Genomic DNA, 19,648 nt, shown 5'->3' with positions numbered 1-19,648 from the left:
GCGAGAGAAAAGCAATGGAACATTCTCGATGTTTTAGAGAGGACAAGGTTTGCGATTAATTTTTAAGTCAAAACTTCCCTGACATATCTGATTACTGGAGTCTATTCATTCCATCGATTTAGAAACAGAGCGTCCCCTGTTAACATAGGGAATGATTGACAGGACAGAGACCTCGGTCTCCTTGCTGAGAACAGTGCGTAACCAGTGCACTGAAGTTGCATATGTTAGAGTGCAGGCAGCAAATCCCCGTGCTCCATCAGCGGGGAGGGCTGAGGGAAATGAAATAGTCAACTCCACGGCAGAGTTGCCTGGTTGGTTGGGCATATCCTGTGTAATTCAAGGAAAGGACAATAATGGGATTTCTCACACTGACAGACTATTGGTCTCGACGGTCTACCCGGAAAAGTAGCAAGGGAGGCTGTGACTACCTCCGTATGCGTCCATGGGCAGCGTATTACACTGTAGGGATCTGACAGCAATATTAAATCCCCTTTCTAAATTTTGCTTTAGGAAAATGAAATCACAACATAGGGAAATAAATATTCATTGTTTGGCTTCGTTCAGATATTCTTAATTAAACAGTACGATAGACTTTATTGAGCATTTGAAAATATACACAAGGAACAATAGTTTTTTTTCTCTGTATTTTTTATATTTGACTTTCTTCCAATCCAATAACCCACATTTGATCATAAAAAGGGCACTTGTTTCTACAGGAGCTCTGTACAGCTTACTCAGTTCCAAGTACTGTTTCCGCTCGACTTCCTTGTCATATTGAGGTCATGTCTCCACTTGGTCAGGAAACAAATACTACAAAGCTCCAAAAAAAGATCGACTGCCTAATTTGTTCTTTCAGTTTCCATCTCTCCATAGAGTTCTGCTAACTTTTTAAACTCCGGCCCCCAGTCACCAAGGTAGTGATAATCCTGGTCTGATTGCGTGGTAGCTGAATCCAGGGAGCTGATAGACCCAGCTTCTGACCTCTGACCCTCATAGGCATAAGTCTGAAGAGAGTCATAAGGGGGCACGCTGGGATCCAGGTCTGCCTCGGCCAGTCTTTGCTTAATAAACTCCTGAACATCTATACTCTCCAGAGTGGATAACGTCTGGTGTCTAGGATTGAGCTTCACTTCAGGCCGAATGTCTCTGCGGTATTTGAACTCCTCTGCAGCGGAAGGATTCCTCAAGGCTGTGATGTCGAAGGCCTCAGTGTCTTCTTCCCCACCTCCCTCATCATCGTAGGTGACCACATTCTCCCGTACATCCTCCTCTGAAATGATCAAGGGTTCCTTTTTGCTGCGCCTCAGGGTGATGAAAAGGACGACAATGGCTGAAGAAAATTGGAAACAGATGACGTTAGAAGAGAGAAGACAATTCTTGGACATTAGGTATCTTTTTTTTTCAGTTTGTATTTCCTATACCTTCTTGATTTAAGATTGCATTGCACTACCTTGATCTGCAGACCACTGAGTGAGGATGGAGACATTTGAATACTTCAGAGAACGTCTAAACTGGTAACCTAAATGAACCATTGTAGATTTGCTAATCTGTGTGACGTTGTGGTGTTCTCTTTTGCCAAGTTAGCATCTTGACACTCATTGCAGCATAAACAACAACTATGACTGGAAAATATCTGCATTTATAATTCACAAATAATTATTTTGTATAGATATGCAGAAGGCAGTAAGTATTTTATAAAATAGTCAATCCTGTTATATCCCCAAAAAGCTGCAAGATATTTTTACTTTATTTATGCACAATTTATGCTGTGTAGGAATTGTCCATTTTGCAATATTCTTCTTATAACTTATGTATTCCTCATAGCAGAGCTTTGGCTTTACACATTTATAAAATGAAGAAGCAGAGAATAAGAAAGGAGGAAAGTAATGCAACAACCAAGAGAATTACTTAGGAGGATACTAAATAGAAGAACTGAGAGACTGGGTAATGATGTCAACCCCTATAGATAATGGTATTTGTAGCAAAATTTCCCACTCGATGATACATTGTACACATATACATGTATTAATGTATATGCTCAGGTCTTCAAGCAAAACAACAACTAGATTGCTTTTGCCTCTTACCAAAAGCTGTTACTAATGTTGCTAGCACTGGATAAAGTCATAGAAAAGGGTCTTTCCACTTGCTTTTGGTTATTTCTCAGGATTCTTTGCCTTTATAGTTCCGCAAATAGAAAAAGGGTTTCAGTTAAATTTTGTTACAGAAAGTATGCATATAAAAAGGAACAAGTAACCAACCCTATTACAGAGGAAGAGAGACCATTTGTATTCTTCACAAAGCAAACTCTCCAAATTTTCTGTATACCACACTTACATAATGAAATGTGGAGGATAATACTGTTTTCTAAGTTGTGATTTCTTGTATGTGTCTATTCTGCAAAAGTTTAAAATATATTCATTGTAAGGCTGATTTAGATTAACTTATTTTGAATTTATGTGTATAAATTGGGGTGAACAAGAGATATTTCCTTGAAACCAGTGGCAGACTAGGTGAATGGAGACTCCTTATGGTATAAATAGCCTTTCTAAGAAAATTATTGTTAAGTGTTTCTACAAAATCGTTTTTGGTTTAATATTAGTGTTTCTAATTGTTCTTGAGAACATTTTGAACTATTGAAACTAAATATTTCCATCAAATCCTATAAAAACATATTTTAAGATCAGGGGTGAAGATAATAATTATATGGCGATATCAAAGACACAAATAAATTGTTAAAAACTTGTAAATCAAATTAAAAAATTAAAAAAATTCACCGTGTCTTTAAACTCAAGTACATACTATGAGTATGTCATTATATATGAAGCATTTGAGAAATACAAAATCAAAGAGCCATGGTGCTATAAAATAGATTATGTAATTTTATATATTTTTATATACATTATAAATTGTATATATTTGCCTTCTTTATTTAAAATTATAAATTATTTTCTGGAATATTTCAAAGCACATTTTAGTTGTACAACCTAGCATGTTATTTCAACGATTATTGTACTTTTGAGATGTTATCATTCTTTAGTATTTCATCCTTTCCTGGTAGATTTCTTTCGTTATTTATCTTAGTGAATCTCTTTTGGTCTCTCTTACTTTCAAAGTGACTAAGAATTGAAGATAATTATTATTGTCGTTACTTAAGTAATTTTGAGACAGGTTTGGATGGTGCTCAAGCCTTCTCAAACTTACTGTGAATTCTAATCCTCTTACTCCCTCTCAGGACTAATGAGATTCCAGACCTGTTCTTCCATGCCTGCTTTATATGGTGCTAGGAGCTGAACTCAGTACGTTGTGGATACCAGACATCCTCTCTACACATGCTGCAGCATTTGGACCCTAGTATTATAGCATTTAAATTATCTATTTAGTATCATTTCACGAGTACAGATCTTTTAAAAGAATGTATATATGTACACCACTTATATGCAATGCTCTAAGAGGCCATAAGAAGGTGTTAGATCTTCCAGAACTAGAGACTGCTAAGACAGTTTCCCACCTCTCTGACACTATATTGTCATAGACAAAGATGCAAACAAATTGCTCGCCTTCATTTGTTAATTTTACTCCCAGGGAAATGTAAGTTAATGTAGCTACATTTTGCACTGGTTTTTCAGATTATTTTTCCTGTCAATTGTTTATCACCCCCATATTTGGACTGCGCAGAGGTTTCCATAATCATACACAGCCTTTGTGTGTCTTGTATTTGCTTCCACTGTCTATTTGAATCACAATACACTGCCTGCAAATAAACATCATCACAGATGTGTTTTCCTCAAATATCTGTTGATTCTTTTAGATGCCAAAATACCTTGGTCTTAAATGTGCTAGAAATGAAGTAACACAATCCCAGTGATTATTTTGATTAGCTCCACAAATGCTATTGGCAGCCTCTGGTCATGGCAGTTTTCACTGAAAAATTTTCAACCTGGATCCTGAGAATCTCTCGAGATTGTTTAATTGACTACAGGTTGGCAGTACTGCTCAGCCTCCCTCTCCTTCTCCCTTTCTGCCTTTCCCTCTCCCCCCACTTCTGCAATCGCCACTCTGTCTTTCTCCGTTCACCATACTTCTCACGTCTCTTAATCTATCCGAATCTCAGTTTATTCATATTCGAGATAACGGAGCAATCTAAATAGTGCTCACAACAAAGTCTTGTGCTTTTATATGACTTTGGAAACACTGATAGTGTCAGAAATTTTTGACAGGTCTTGAATTGGTCACCATTTGTGACAAAAAGCAGGCTAGCAACACTTTCTTGGTGTGTCTGGCAAATGAGAAGATGCGACTAAAAATTTAATGTCAGGCACCTGATTGGGATTGGGAAACCAAACACTTAAGTATTGAAATCTAATTAAGATCCAACTCCAAATGGTCTTCCATGTATTACATCAAATGTGTCTTTAATAAATGTGCCCAATTTGTGAGTGTGTGTGTGTTTGTGTGTGTGTGAGAGAGAGAGAGAGAGAGAGAGAGAGAGAGAGAGAGAGAGAGAGAGAGGCAGAGCAACTGATACAGAGATAAATCATGAAGTTGGATGTATAGGAGGAGGAAAGGACCTGAGAGGATTTAGGGATGGGAAAGATAATGATCCAGAAACATTATATGAAAAATGAGTAAATTTATTCATTTAAAAAATTAAAATTTGGTTGCAATAGAAAGTGACACGACCACAAAACCTGTTTGTGCATCACTGAAAGCTGGGCTCTATTGGTGACAAACACCATTTTCTGCTAATCAATACATATGTAAATAGAATATAATCAGTTTTTGAAACCAGTTAGCTTATAACCCCACAGATGCATGTAGCATGACATTTAGCAGGTCACATTAACATCCTTTGAACTGACATTTCATTTTCATGTGTTCACTCATAGAGAGTAGAAAGTCTGAAAGGAAAGAAACCGTAAGCTCGTAATTATTGATCAGACTGGGACTGGGCTTATATAGCTGCTCACATTCACATAAGCATAAAAACACAATTTTCAGTATTAGGATATTAATTTCACAGCTAAACTGACTTTGAAGTTTGACCATTAGAATTTTGGATTATAGACTAAAGCTTCACTTTAAAAAGGTGTTACTCATTTCTATGAAAATTGAGAGTAATTAGAAATTAATTTAAATATAGATGACTAAAGTCTGTCTAGTAACCTATATTTTCTGAATAGCAATAGCACCATAAAGGATATAATTTAAAACTGATGATTATTTAAGGAAAGCATGAATTCTTTAATATTTACCAAAAAGTTTGATAACATTTTATTATAGATATAAAAATTTCAAATAGTTTGTTTCATTTTCTTGAACATAGTGCAAACTTTGCAAATGTATAATGAGTTATCTTAGAGACTAAAAATATGCTAATACAGTGTGATTAAAAATATTTTTATGAAATAAGAGATTATTTAAAATAATAAAAAACATGAAAACATAATTTACTTCAAAATTACCTGAACATCAAAACACTCCTAACACTATAAAAATGTTTGTCTTAAGATGTGTTCATAATTATATGACAATAAATAAAAATTAAAGTGAAGAAAACATGACTTCCCCTGAAGAATTGATCTTAATATTGCAAATTTGATTATCTTACAAGCACTAACGTGCGTTCACAGCCTCTATTTATGCCATCATGGTTTCTCCTATTTTCTCTTTGTGTTTGTGTGCCTTTAAAAAAAATTAAAAGACAAGTCAAATCCTAAATAAATGAGCAATTGTATGATGCACATAGGAACACAATCCTAAAGGCCTGAGTTTTCCCCTCACTTCTCTTCTATGTTTTACTATTAAAGGCTAAATGGAAAAGCTTAATGCAGCAGGTGTTGCTACAATGAATAAAGTAGATATTGCCCTCCAGCTATATCTGGAGAATCCTGTCCTGCTATAACGCACTAAAACTCCAGGTGCCAGGTGGCTGAATCTGTCAATAATTTTTATTAAAGTAATTGCGCACTAAGTTGCTCCTGACATTATCAGTATTCCTGTTGTATAATACATTTGTCTGTTTTCTCTACCGCCATTTTCACTTTTGACTTTCGTGACACTATGTGTTACTGATATCCTTTATCTCCTGCTCCGTCTCTTTCATTATTTTTCTCCTGACTTCTTTACTTTTCTCGGCTCACAGATTTCTTTCTCTTCCAATCTCAATTTACCGTTACCCAGGTCAGTTATGGTATCACCTACCTGAGCACGTCCTTTCGCTCTGTCCCTTGCGCAAATTATTTCCCTAGCGTGCAAAGCTCACAAAGACTCAGGGTATCCTCCCCAAGAGGTAGTCTTCCTTGAGACCAGTTAAACTCGTGCAAATATCTAAGTACCAAAGGTTATTTGACTTTTATCCAAAGTATTCTGTTGTGGATTTTGCTTTTGCTTAACTCGAACTATGCTGATAAATTCCGTATCAAAGAACTCCTAGTATTAGCATGGTAAAGTTTCATCACAAAAAATCTGTGAGTTTTTTTTTTTTTTTTTTTTTTGCATAGCTGTGTATGCATTCTTTACTCCTCCCGCTCCTTCACTGAGCTGACACACGTATCTGAACTGTAGCCACTTACCAAGGAGAATGACAACACAGAGAAGAATAGCGATTAGGGCTCCTGTGCTCAAACCAGCGGAGGACAGGAAGGCTTCTGCGTGGCAGGTCCGCACACGCCCATCTCTCTCGCATGCACAAACCCTGATGGTGAGGGTGCTGCTGCTGCTGAGAGAGGGGATTCCAGCATCAGAGATCATAATGGGCAGATAATACACATCCTGCATAGTTCGACTAAATCTCCTCCGCCTTGTCAGAATGCTGGCTGTGTTATCTATGACAGACATAAGCAAAACAAAATAGACTTAGTAAATCTGCCGTGAAAGAGTCACATTCCCTTCAATGGATACAATAGTTATACGCAATTTTCTCAGCTTATGAGGTTGGCGCTGCAGCACGAAGGGGCGGTTATCGAAGGAATAGCAAATATTGGTTCTCCAATTGAGAAACATACAAGAGAGATAACAGACGTAACTCCAGGAAAAGGAATAGAGTGGCCCAACAGAGAAGAAGGTAAAACAGTAAATATTTTGGACATAGACAGAGTCTCTGAAACATTTAAAAGGTGAAATGGCTTGAAGCCAGTAGAGAGCCATAGGAAACTTCCCAAACAGAAAGACTGGAGCAGCATGTTTCTATTCTTTCAGCAAACGATTCGGGTCACTTTATTTCCATTGATCTTGAATATACACGGAAACAAGACAGTAAGGTTCTTGGTGAAGACACCACATCTTTATAGAGAATACAAAGAGACTAAGCTGAAATTAAACAGTGAACACCTTCTGCTCTGTTGTCTAGATGGACGACATTGTGCATGCTGTAGCCAGTACATGCTAATGATTTTATCTAGAGGTGGACCCTGTGTGTCACAACACTGAGTGCCTTGTAGTTTGCACTTTTGACGAAGATAAACACTAGGTTTGCATTTAAATGTGATTAGTAATAAAAAGTATGTTTTTCTATTGTATTTTGAATTTTAATAGAAGTTTTATGAAATGGTAACATGAAACTTTTTTTTTTTCAGCCAAGGGTCTGACTTTTGAAAAGAAAGGAGAATTTAAGAAGCCGTAGCCTCTCACCTAGACAGGCTTAACAGAGAAGAATAACAATCTCCCGACAAAAGGTATTCTATACTTGACTGGAACTACAAAAGATACTTGGTGGAACAATCACTGAACTTGAACAAGAAACTCTAAACAACAGGAATGAACATTAAAGATGGAAAAAATGCAACCTCAAGTATAAAAGATAGGTGGTAATAAGTGCACACATAGATGGATAATATATAGACAGACAGACATAGGTGGACAGATAGATGGATAAAGTAATATACATAAAGAAAATATAGAGCTCTCAAATAATATAAAATAAACTTAAAAGCATTCACAGTATATGTAATTTTGACCAATCTCTTCATTTAAAACACTAACATAGACACACAAATTTTGCCTACTATTTAAAATGTGGCATTTTCAACTCAATGGAGTGTAGAGTAACCCACCTAATATGATGACAAAATTAGGAAACAATATGACAAAGAATTTTGAGGTAACAAGGCGGCAACATATCAGGTACAGATTTAGAAAGCAGAGGGTCTCTAAGTAATTCCAGAAACTAGCAAATCTCTTTCAGCACATAATTAAGGCAATTGTGTTTGCAGTGCCTGCACTATCAGTTCAGTGCAGAAAACCCAACACATCTGCTTTACTTCTTCAAAGTAGTATAGTCCTTATTCATTCTACAAACTAATTACTTGTTCAGAAACGAATATGGAAGCCTATTGAAGGAATAAGCCCAGATGTCATATTTAATGTGTAAAGTTTAAAATAATATTGTGATGACATAGAAATAGTGAAAATCAGTCTCTGAAATGCAACAATATTAAATATGGTAGTTTATTTATGAAACTTTATATGCCAGGAATATTTTAATGGATAATTTTGTGTGATTTTCTTAAATATATTTATAGTAAAATATATTGGTGAATGGAAGACTGTTTCAGTAATGATAGAAGACTACAGAATAGGAATAGTACAATGCAAATTGCCATTGGTCATAGAGTTTGACATAATTTACTGAATTAATCTTATGAATAGCATGTTTCTATACATCTAAAAAGAATCCCACATAGTGAATCCTATCACTTGACTACTTCTTGAGAATTAAAATAAGAGAGTTAAAATAAGACATGTTTTAAAATATTTTCAGTGCCTAATAAAATAAGACATGTTTTAAAATATTTTCAGTGCCTAATAAAAATCCATTTTACAGTCCATAATATCTTAGAAAGTATGTAAATCTTATGTTTCAGAAGGTGAAAAGCAATACAAACAGACTCCTAGCCATTTCAATGGATTAGCTGATTTGTAATGAAGTTTGGAAGACATATTGTATACACAGGATAGTAAAACAGACAGCAGAAACAATCCTCTTCACTCCACCAGCAGCAGAGATATTTGAGATCCTCGGCTGTGTGCCTCTAACAAGAGCAAGTGTTTAGGCTTTCCTTGTAATTATCTGAAGACAGCTGAGAAGTATTCCTTCATCCAGACAGTCGAACAGGCGGGGTTTTACCTTCTTTGGTATTCACCTGTTCTCAGGCAGCTGTAGGAGTCATTCATAATTTAACTTCTAGAGCCCACACATAAAACAATTTTGTCTTGGTTTCCTGTAAGGCTTCCCTTACATCATATGTTCTGATATGAACTTTACTCAGCAGGAGCTTGTCTTCTGCTAGTTTCTTACCGCAATGTCTAGATTACAAAACAACCCACAATGAACTAAGCTAAGGCACACTCCTTCCACAGCAAAATCTGGCAGACAACCTAGTGAGGGTCCACGCCTCCTTTTTCTCTTGCCTTTGCCGTCAAAACACCCCAAGAAAGTCTACAACCTCGGTGTTTCAACTCTCGGGGTTTCAACTCTGAATTCTGTATGCTCATTTAGATTTGCAAACATCCTTGACCCACTTGTCTGGCAGCCAAAACCCCGAACTACCATCCAGCATCCCAATATGTTCTCACCCCGTAATGCCACCCCTTAGACCATCTGCCACCTTTCTTCTGCATACACCTTTATATCACAAATAAATAAAACAATCCGACAATTCTGGTTTCAGACTCATGAATAATTGTGGAAAATTATGTAGTAATCACTATATTTTACTCATGTGTTTTATAGATAGACAAAGCTTTCAGAGGGAACTAGAAATAATTAAAATTTATAATTATAAAATTTAGTCAAGTAACACTTCTGTGTTTTTGTTTTTTTCTATTTTTGTCTGACTGATTTATAACACTCATGAAGAAAACAACTTTCTTGAAAAGAAGGTGGGAGATTTTATCAACACGTTGATCATGCTCTTTGAAAACTCTTTAGTCCATTTTCACAATTAATTATACAGAGGGGTTATATGGATATACCATGTGGAATACAAAACATGAATAAAAAATTAAGTAGATATGAATCAAAGACGGATATCATGTCTTCAAGAAATCTGCTCCTGAAAAACATGAGTGTTAATTTAGAAGGTAAAATAAGAAAGCATTCGCAGGCAGATGAGTGAATGCCAGTTTATACTGGCACTCAGGAGGCAGAAAGAGAAATGTGGGGGTTAATGACCAGCTTGGGTCATGACCAGGTCACAATTTCCCTGAATTATATTGACAGAAATGTCTCAAAAAAAAAAAAAAAAACGGGAAAGAAAAGGTGGTGGTTAAGTACAGGGCTGTTGGGTGTTCAAATTTAAGTCCCAAACGCTGAATACTAAATAACCCACAAATATGACATAATAATATATTTTTAGAATTAAGGGTTAATGAAAGTGGTAAAGGAATATGAACTCTAAGGAACCCTCTGCTTATTATTATTATTATTATCTGTTTATTATACACATACCTGATAAAGTTCCTTATTTTTAGCATTAAAATGATGACTAAGAAGAGATACTATAGCATAAAAACATGTTTAGTCCCTAGATGTTTAATCCCGAAGAAAGTCTTTAGTCAGTTTTGATGAATACATATGTTTACTCTTTATATTTGTTGAAACGCTCACTGCCATTTATGTAGATGTTGGATCCCATTACTCCTACAGTGTCACGGTCCCGTGCAATGAGTATAATGAGGTAAAAATGGGGCTGACTATGTCATCAGAAGAAAACAAAGCAATATGTCTGGAATGGAAAAAAACTGACTTTTTATTTTTTGGTAATTTTTTAAATTTTGTTTTTATAGAGCATATGAGTCGGCCTTCCTTTTGTTCTCAGTGTGTGTGGGAGGAAACAGGGCGAGTGAGAGACAGCGTGGGTTAGTAAACCAAGGAGGGGGAAATGAGTTTAAATGACTGCATTAAAAAAAAAAAAAAACCATAAGAAATCAGCAAGGCTTGAAACATTCAGAGAGGCCAAAAGCACATTTTTCTATCTATACTGAAATGTCTACTAAAACTCCTTGCTCCAGTAGAAATTCGCACATTTCTACTTTGCGGTCAGACAGTGCACACAGTTGTTTAACTTTGCAGCATCCGTGCTCTGAAAGTCTCCAGCGAGAGGACATCGGAGCTCTGTCAGGTGAAGCCAGATAAATGTTAGGAGCTGGTGACCCTGAGACTTGACTGCTAGGGCAAGGAGAACCACAGTAGAATAAAAACATGTCCCAGCTCCTTGTTGACAGGAGTTAAGTGACTCAGCAGGGCACAGTGGCTGCCACATCCATTAGAGGATGGCTGATGCTTGCTTTGTAACTTAGGGGCGATTATGTGTGCACTATTTTGTTTAGGAATGGGAGAAATCGCTAAATGTTTTCTTGAAACCCTGTGGATAAAAACAGAATTTTAAATGTTTATGCTCGATGGAGAAATTAAGCGCATTACAGCACCAGCTGCGAGTTCTTATTCGAAGGCCAAAAATAAAACTATGGGGAGATTGACTGCTATGCCGCTGACGATGCTAAAGAAATATAAAATAGGCACCGAAAGCTCCCCGGTTTCTGATGTGTCTCAAAGTGACTTTATTGCAATGCCTGTGCGCTCTGAAATTTGAAAGAAAGAGCATCAGAGTCATACAGAAATCGTTCCACCTGCAATGTCTGCTTGGAGTTTTGATTTAATACATTTCAATATGTACACACAAAACATTAGTCTCCTTTTCATTTATATGATTAAAAATTTTTTTACCATAAGCAATTCATTGGATATTTTCTGAAGGGAAATTAGTATTGTAAAGAAACGATTAAAAATAAAAAATGAAGACAAAAATAATATATAAAATAAATTTAATACATATTTTATAAATACAGAATATTTTATATTCTTTTTAATTTTTTGACATTAAAATATAATCACATCATTTTTCTCTTCAAAGCATCCATCTAAACCCTTTTAGGTACTATGTACCAGCTCTCTTGCTCTTGTTTCCTTTTAAATGCTTGGTTTCTTTTTCTTTCATTTGCTTTATGTGTGTGTGTGTGTGTGTAATGAAAATCATATATATATATATATTTATTTTGTGATCTATATCACTAACAAATTCCTATATTTGCATATCTTCCTAAGTACATTTAATCTATGCAAATGCTACTTGTCTAGATATATTTTCAGAGTTCAATATTTGGCATTGAAAACCAAATCAGAATATGCTTTCTTGGGGAAGGCATTTATATTTAAAAAAAATAAATTAAATATTTACCCGGAAAAATTCGTATTAAATAAGGAATATAGTAATGACGAATCAGGTATTTATGTAAATGAATTATTATAAGAATAATGCCATTGCACATCTTATTGGGTGCAGCGTTTACAACCAGGAATGGTAAATGGACTGAGAAACTTACACGATCTAAATTATAACATTGTCACTGCAGTATGACCTATAGCGACGAAACTTAAAGTACAGTAAATATACAACAATAGGAATTTATAAAATGTGATATAAAATATATATTCATAAACATATCCACAAGATAGAATACTATTTAAATTTTAAAGACACACTGTGCTTCAGCATTCTGCAAACAGCTTAGATATCACTGTACAAAGGTACTGGAGATCTCTTTCACTGCTAAAATCTATAGGATTTAGGAATACACTTTACAGTTAGAATTAAGCCTACAGTTTAGTCTGGAAAACCTCTTTACATTAAATAATGTCTAGTCCCCTAAAGATGCAGTAGGAAGTTTAGGAAATGAGTCAGATCCATCCAGCTGAGTAAGGATGATTTCACATTAGAGGAGTAGGCTGTGGTTACACATTAGTCAAGGCAAGGGCAAAGCTGAACTAAAAACAGATCCCTGACAAATTCTGTTACTTATTTCTTGACTGATATTATGACTACAGCTCAATTACTATAGCTAGCAAAGTAAGAAGCTAAACTTATTTAATGGAGAATTTTGGTGCTAAATTTAAAATTTTACAAATTACAAGCGAAGGTCACCAAAGACAAAACTGGATATCAACTAACAAATGTTTCACACATTTCTTGCTACAATTTTACAATTAATTTTTTTACCATAGTTTAAATTTTTACTGTTTTTTTTCTTTTAAAAGTTGATGGTGTTTATTTTTTTATTTTTATTATTTCTTTATTCCTTTATTAAAGATTTCTGTCTCTTCCCCGCCTTTTATTTATTTCATTTTATGTGAGTTTTTGTTGCATATATACATGCATATATATGTATGTGTGTGTGTGTACCACAACTACATCTATAGATGTCAAAAAGGGCATAAAATTTCATGTCATTAAAGCTATGGATGATTATGAACCAACTAAATGTGATTTGCCAAAGACCATATCTAGTGACTCTGAAAGAGTTTAAAGTGCTCTTATTCCTAAAACATTTCTCCAGCCATTAACTGTGATCCAAGTTTTCAATACGATTACAATGCTAAGAACATGTTATTTAAAGCAAACAAAGCTCATTAAACCAAATTAAACATTCATATTCTTCTCCATACTATGTCTTATAAAATAATTATCTGGTTTTATTATTTTAACATATATATATATATAAAATTAATATTAATTTAATGATCTAGGGAAACAACTGTTCTGATAAATATTGATAATTTTTGTTTAGCACAGCATAAGTTTTCTAATAAAATAAATTTGACTGTATCTGCCCAGGAAATGGATGGTAAATTCATTTAGTTATCTTTGATGAAAGACAACTTTTATCATATTCAGGAATTGTATTTCAAGAACTAGAGCAAGACCAAGTCTTTGTAGTATTCTGCTTGCTAGATGAATCTAAACAAAGCATGATCTAGTTTATCTGTCACCTGTATAAATCTTGTTCAAAAGTTTCTGTGTCACTCTCTCTGGTTAAGTCACATTCCTAATACTTCATAAGTGCAACATGAATGCTCTCTCTACATTCACCTTACTGCCTTGCATTGTAAATCACATCTCATGCAGTTCTTGCTTCTTGAACCACACAACAAGAACCTTGGGAGCTGGACTGGCAGTTGATTTAGTCCTTTGGATTCCAGACAGCTTACACCACTGTCTGACACTCTGCAGACTACATACCACTTTAAAGACTAAGGAGCAGGAATGAAACAGGGTTGGTCTAAGAACTGACAACAGAATTTCTCGGAGAGGAAAGAAAGTGTTCCAAGAAGGGAAGGAAAGAGAGGTACTGCACAGCGGCACAGTGTGAACTTGAGTGGTGCTTGCTGAGGAAGCATCTGAACTGTCAGTTGGAAGGAGGAGGGCAGGAGTGTGCACACCGCATTATTTTTAGAGAAGAGTATTTTTTTCTTTTTGTCATAAATAAACATACTAAAAATTTCTAAACCATATTCAGTATTTAACAAGTCTTCTATTTTTATCTCTGCTATTCTTGATTGATAGGTATTTTCCATACCCAATCCGTTGTTTCTGGGAGCAGGATCATTACATATTGGGTATTTCTTAGTTTGTCTTTGAACATGTGAGATCTTTATCATATTTTAAGTTGGTCTTGATGTCTCCATATATCTTCATAATGAAATTTTATGAGAGATCATACATAGTTTTTAGATTCTCTGAACATTCACTTGGGGAATTGTGGCCTCTCTTCAGTGGTAAGAAACTGATAATTTAGGTAGCAAAGGGATTTGTTTTTATTCAAGTCCTACCTCTAAGACTACTAGTAATTATTTGCTTCTAATTTTCAAAAGACTATTTTAACTCCATTAACTTGTTAATTTGATTTAATTATCTGTAAATTATAAATTATTTTCTCATCTGTACTTTACAGATAAGATATTTATTCATATCTTTTTTCAAAAGTCTCTTTTATATTTTTGATTTATAATGTGATTATAACATTATAAACTTTCATCTTCTCCATCCATCCCCTTCCCTGCTCAGTCTTTTTTTTTTCAAATTCATGGCCTCTTATTTATTTCTAAATATATAAAGTACAACTTGCTCAATGTATAATGCTACATGTATGTATGTTTTTTGGGCTGTCCATCTAGTGTGAAAAAACCAATTAGTGTGGTCTTCCCCTGAAGAAGATGAGTTTTCTGTTCTCAAGCACTTTTTTTTTTTTTTGGTACTTGTGCTTCTTTATGGAGCATTGAGGACTCCTGTATTTCCTCTGCCTGCATTTCCATGTCTATTGTTGTTTTCCTTGTTTAAGATTTTTTTCTTTTTTAAAAACATTGATAGTTTTTTTTTTTTCTGAGTATTTTAATAGAAAATGCTCTCTGGTATATGCAGTGAACTTCAGGGTTTCGATTTACTTAACCCCTACTACTTTGGTTACTTTTCTGTTCCTGTGACAAAATATCAACAGAAGTATAAAGAAGAGATTTTATTTTAGATTGCATATCTAGAGGGCTCATCATGGGTACAGAGGAAAGACAAGGAAGCAACGGAAGCAGTAGCTAGAAGCTGGATGATCACATTTTGATCCACACAAGAGCAGATTGAGAGAACTTGAAGGTGGGCAAGTCTTTAAACTCCCTGATCCAACTCTAATGAGATACTGCTTCTCAAAGGTTCTATAACATGCTAAAGGGCACCGCTAGCTGAGCACCATGTGTTCGAATACTATGGAGGATCATGTCTCACTCTAACTGCAAACCTGTTATGTTGTTGTGTTACTTCTCGCTTAAACAGAATAGATTCCCAGAGATCCTGGACTTGAACCAACACCTAAATATCTTCCTGCAAACTTCAATGTTGCTGTTTGGATATACCCGCATGACATTTTTATGTAGTCATCCATGTTTTCAAGTAAACTTATGAGAGATGAACTGAGACAGTACTATTATTGCAGTCATCTCTCAGCATTTTTAGGTGTCTTCTTAGCTCCTGGGAACTAGTCTTCTAGCATAGTCTGCCCATGGGTACTTTAAGTTACAGTAAACCAATTGAGTACACTGTACTCTGATGAGGGAGAAATTATGGCAGGTTTATAAAGGTGACAATAGTAACAGGAGCCATAGAAACAGAGAAAGGAAGAATGAGGGGCCACAGCTGACAAACAGCAAGGACCAATTTGTTCTACCTCCACTTGCTTCTTGTAGGAGCCTCTAAGCACTCCTGATTACACATTGTAGACAGAGCAACTCAGAGAACTCTTGGAAGTTGTCAGGGTTGGTATTCAACCTGAAGATGAAAAGACCTCAAATGGGTGTAACTGTTTTCCCTAAAGAATTTGGCAAACATGAAAGGTCCAGTTGGAAATTACTTTTAGAAGTCTAGCAGAGATCTGAAGCCCTACACGAAAGCCCTGAAAGTCAGAGAAAGACCAAAAAGAGCTCAGTAGGCCTATCTTTGTGTTGAGCATGCCATGATTCTAGAACACTCAAGCACATACAAATTCTCTCCAAGATGCCCCAGATATACCAGATCTACTCAATTCACCTTCTCATTGGATTCATGTGAAGCAGTTTCAATGACTTTTGGAGGAAATATTGTCTATTGGAGTGCGTTAACACAGAAATATCTTCTAGTGTTGCACTTTGAAATTTTCAATCCCTTCCACATTGTGGGTTGGTAATTTAATCAAAACTACATTATTGTTAAGAGTTCAGTACTATCATCCTGAAAACAAAAAAAAAAAAAAAAGAGTTCGGTACTACTCAGTAGTTTATAGATATTTTTTTGTCTTGAGTGGATTTATGGCACACTGCAAAAAGCTCTTTTTTGTGAGTTCTTTCCTCTGTTCCTCTATCATGTGAAACACAGTGTCCCTCTATTCTATACAATAACAACACTTCTTCTAGAAAACAGAAAACATTCTCTCAACCTTTCAAAGGATCTTTGGGTTTGTGACATTGGGGATTGTGAGAAAAATATTACTGTTTTCTAAGTTTACATCCTCGAGTGTGTTATTAAAGAAACTTGCAAGAAAAAAAGCTGTGTATTTTCCAGAGTAAGTGCTCATAAATTTGTCACTAGACACATGAAAAATTATGCTCAATTCTCATTAAGAAAACAAATCAAAAGCATGTTAACAAAGAACACAACCGGACTCTGCTTGTGTAATTAGATTAGTTTGATATCTAATATAGCTCTTAAGACAAACATGCTCATGAAAACACATGAAAAATTAACAGCTCCACCAGTATCTTTCGCGTCTATCATAAAAATAAATGGCCACAAACCAAAGCAGTGAGTGCTTGGCACATAGCTTCTTTGACCAACCTCCTGCCTCCCCAGCGGGTCATGTGTCCAATGCTGGTGTTTACTTTCAGTATATTCCCAGTATTCCCAGCATATGTCACAAAGTTAGTGAAAACTAAGTAAACCCAAATAACCCTTAGGAACTAAATGAAACATTCTTGATGATACTGATAGTAGATTCTTAATTAGTGAGGAAATGCAATGAGTAAGAAAACACACAAAGAAGAAAGAAAACATGAGTATTGCATTAAATCATGTTATTCAGAATGGAGTTGATAACAGAATGGAGTTACTACATTGCAGATGAAGGAACATACTTTTAACTGATACAAGGAACCTAGTTACCTCTTATTAACTAATCAAAGCCAAAGCACTACTGTAGTGTTCATCTAAGATGAATTTCATGTATACACATTAATTCTTCTTAATAAAGAGGTACTTTACAAGTGCATTATGGAAATCTTACAGGATTAATTCAAGTGCCATATAGGTTCTTATAGGATTTAGTTCAATGATGAATTCATTATTGCTGGGGATTTTGTCTTCATAATCTTTTAACCTGTTAACATGCCATCATTTATAAATACTCAAAGGTACCACAGCACTCCTGAACGAAGATGTTCCACTGAGCAGCGCGTATTCTGACAGCTTTTCCTGTTATTAAGGGGTGACTAGGGATGTTGTGGAACAGACAAGGTGTGTGAGGAAAATGCAGTGGGTAGCATCCTTGGAAGATGGCCTTCTCAGGCAAACATCTTGGGCAGGAAGTAACATTTGCTTGTTTGTTTGTTTGTTTGTTTTGTTTATATAGTATCTGCCTGCAGGCCAAAAGAGGGCACCAGATCTCATTACAGGTGGTTGTGAGTCACCATGTGGTGGCTGGGAATTGAACTCAAGACCTCTGTAAGAGCAGCCAGTGCTCTTAACAGCTGAGCCATCTCTCCAACCCCAGGAGGTAGTATTTTAAAAGGAAAGCCCTGGTATCAATGATTAAAATAAGATATACTATTCCAGAATCTTAAGGTCATTACATTATTATAAATCAAAATGATCATTTCCTTCCCACAAAAACATTTTCTATGAAATAAATGGAAGCAACTATTCATAAATCTTGATACACAAATTGTCTTATTGTTAGTTTCTATATCTTCCTTTCAAGACAAGAAATGGAAGTCTATTTACCATAAGATATGAAATTCGGATTACTACAATATAGCTTTACTGCCAATTCTTAATGACTTCCACCTCCCATAGACGCTGACATCAGAAGGATATTATCTGCTTTGTTGTTCTCATTCTGCTGCATTAACACCCTAAGGCATTTAAGACACATTTAACTTCCTGTCTAAATCTTTGAACGAATCTCCTTGTCTGATGCTAAATTTTCATCATCTTTAAGTTGATTTAAAATCTAATGAAGAGTTGATTCTAAATCTTTTTCTTTTCCATGAACAGCACTGTTTCCTGGAGCTAGCTCTGTATACCTGCTTGACCTAGAACTCACAGAGATACCCCTGCTGCCTCCTGGGTGCTGGGATTAAAGTCAAGTGCCACTGCCACCTGGCTTGATTCTATCTCTTTACTACAGGACAAGAAGCGTCATACGCCACTCACTCACTGTGTTTATTATTGCTGCCATTCAATTAGTGGTGATTGGTAGGTATTGAAAAGAGCAGCAGATGGATTCTAGATTTTAATCTGAAAAAAAAACCTATTATATAAACTGATATGAAGAGTCTCCAATCTGTACTCACTGAATACATTAGATAATTTTTTTATCTACACTGTAAAACTTATCAGACTTATTTTGGTGAACTATTTCATTTATGTGGGAGTTAAAAGAAAATTTCACTGTTGAACTTTTATAATATTGCTATGCCATTTTGTATAAATATATGTTTTGTTTTAAGTAAACAGAATATGTACACACTTTACTATGATAATGACCCTACATCTCAATTCTTCCCAGAGCTAACTATGTGTTTTTTATGTACTCCAAGTATGCAGAGAAGAATACATGCTCCTTATAAGACTGATATACTATTGTCTCCCATTAGTATTCTATGTCAAGTGGTAAGTCTTAGACCACAGCATATTCAAGTAAAAAACATAAACTTTTGGAGGGGATGTTGTTGCTAATTAGAAAATTACATATACTAGTTATCCCAATAGTTCTGCCCCACCAATCAAAAAGCGCCTTACAAACAACTATAAGATAGACAGAGCATCTAAATAGCACTACATTTCCCATAATTACTAATTAGGGTGGGTTCCTTTTCTCCATATAAGACAGAAGATTAAAGAAAGGTAATAGTATCCTATATTTACACATACTTTTCTTTTTAGAATACATTTACAATAACAAGAGGAATTAAAATTTGTGCAGCACTACATGATAGTTTCCCTAATGCAGGATGAATTCAAATATTGCATCTGATCTCGGGACTCTCTTAGGGACATATTTTTCACTTTTCCTAATT

At 35.3% G+C, this 19,648-nt stretch overlaps 1 protein-coding gene across 4 annotated transcripts in view; it reads right to left on the bottom strand.

Annotated features, from left to right (window-relative positions):
• Positions 1–264: 264 nt before the first annotated feature.
• Positions 265–19,648, bottom strand: part of Cdh18 (cadherin 18) — a 319,968-nt gene continuing 300,584 nt past the window's right edge. For 2 of the 4 annotated variants that reach the window (XM_050120488.1, XM_050120489.1), the window contains exons 11-12: positions 6,573–6,824; positions 265–1,330 (exon numbers count right to left, since the gene is read on the bottom strand). In XM_050120488.1, the coding sequence (XP_049976445.1) occupies positions 840–1,330; positions 6,573–6,824 (743 nt within the window). In that variant the 3' untranslated portion in view covers positions 265–839. The remainder of the gene's footprint in view (positions 1,331–6,572; positions 6,825–19,648) is intronic. The other 2 variants (XM_050120490.1, XM_050120491.1) reach the window with 2 other exon arrangements.

The sequence above is a fragment of the Alexandromys fortis genome, unplaced genomic scaffold (assembly GCF_014885135.2).
Source record: "Alexandromys fortis isolate MF-2015 unplaced genomic scaffold, M_Fortis_MF-2015_v1.1 scaffold_191, whole genome shotgun sequence".
NCBI classification, from domain to species: Eukaryota; Metazoa; Chordata; class Mammalia; order Rodentia; family Cricetidae; genus Alexandromys; species Alexandromys fortis.
Note: the sequence above shows the minus strand (reverse complement) of the source record. Positions and strands in the feature narration are given on the sequence as shown.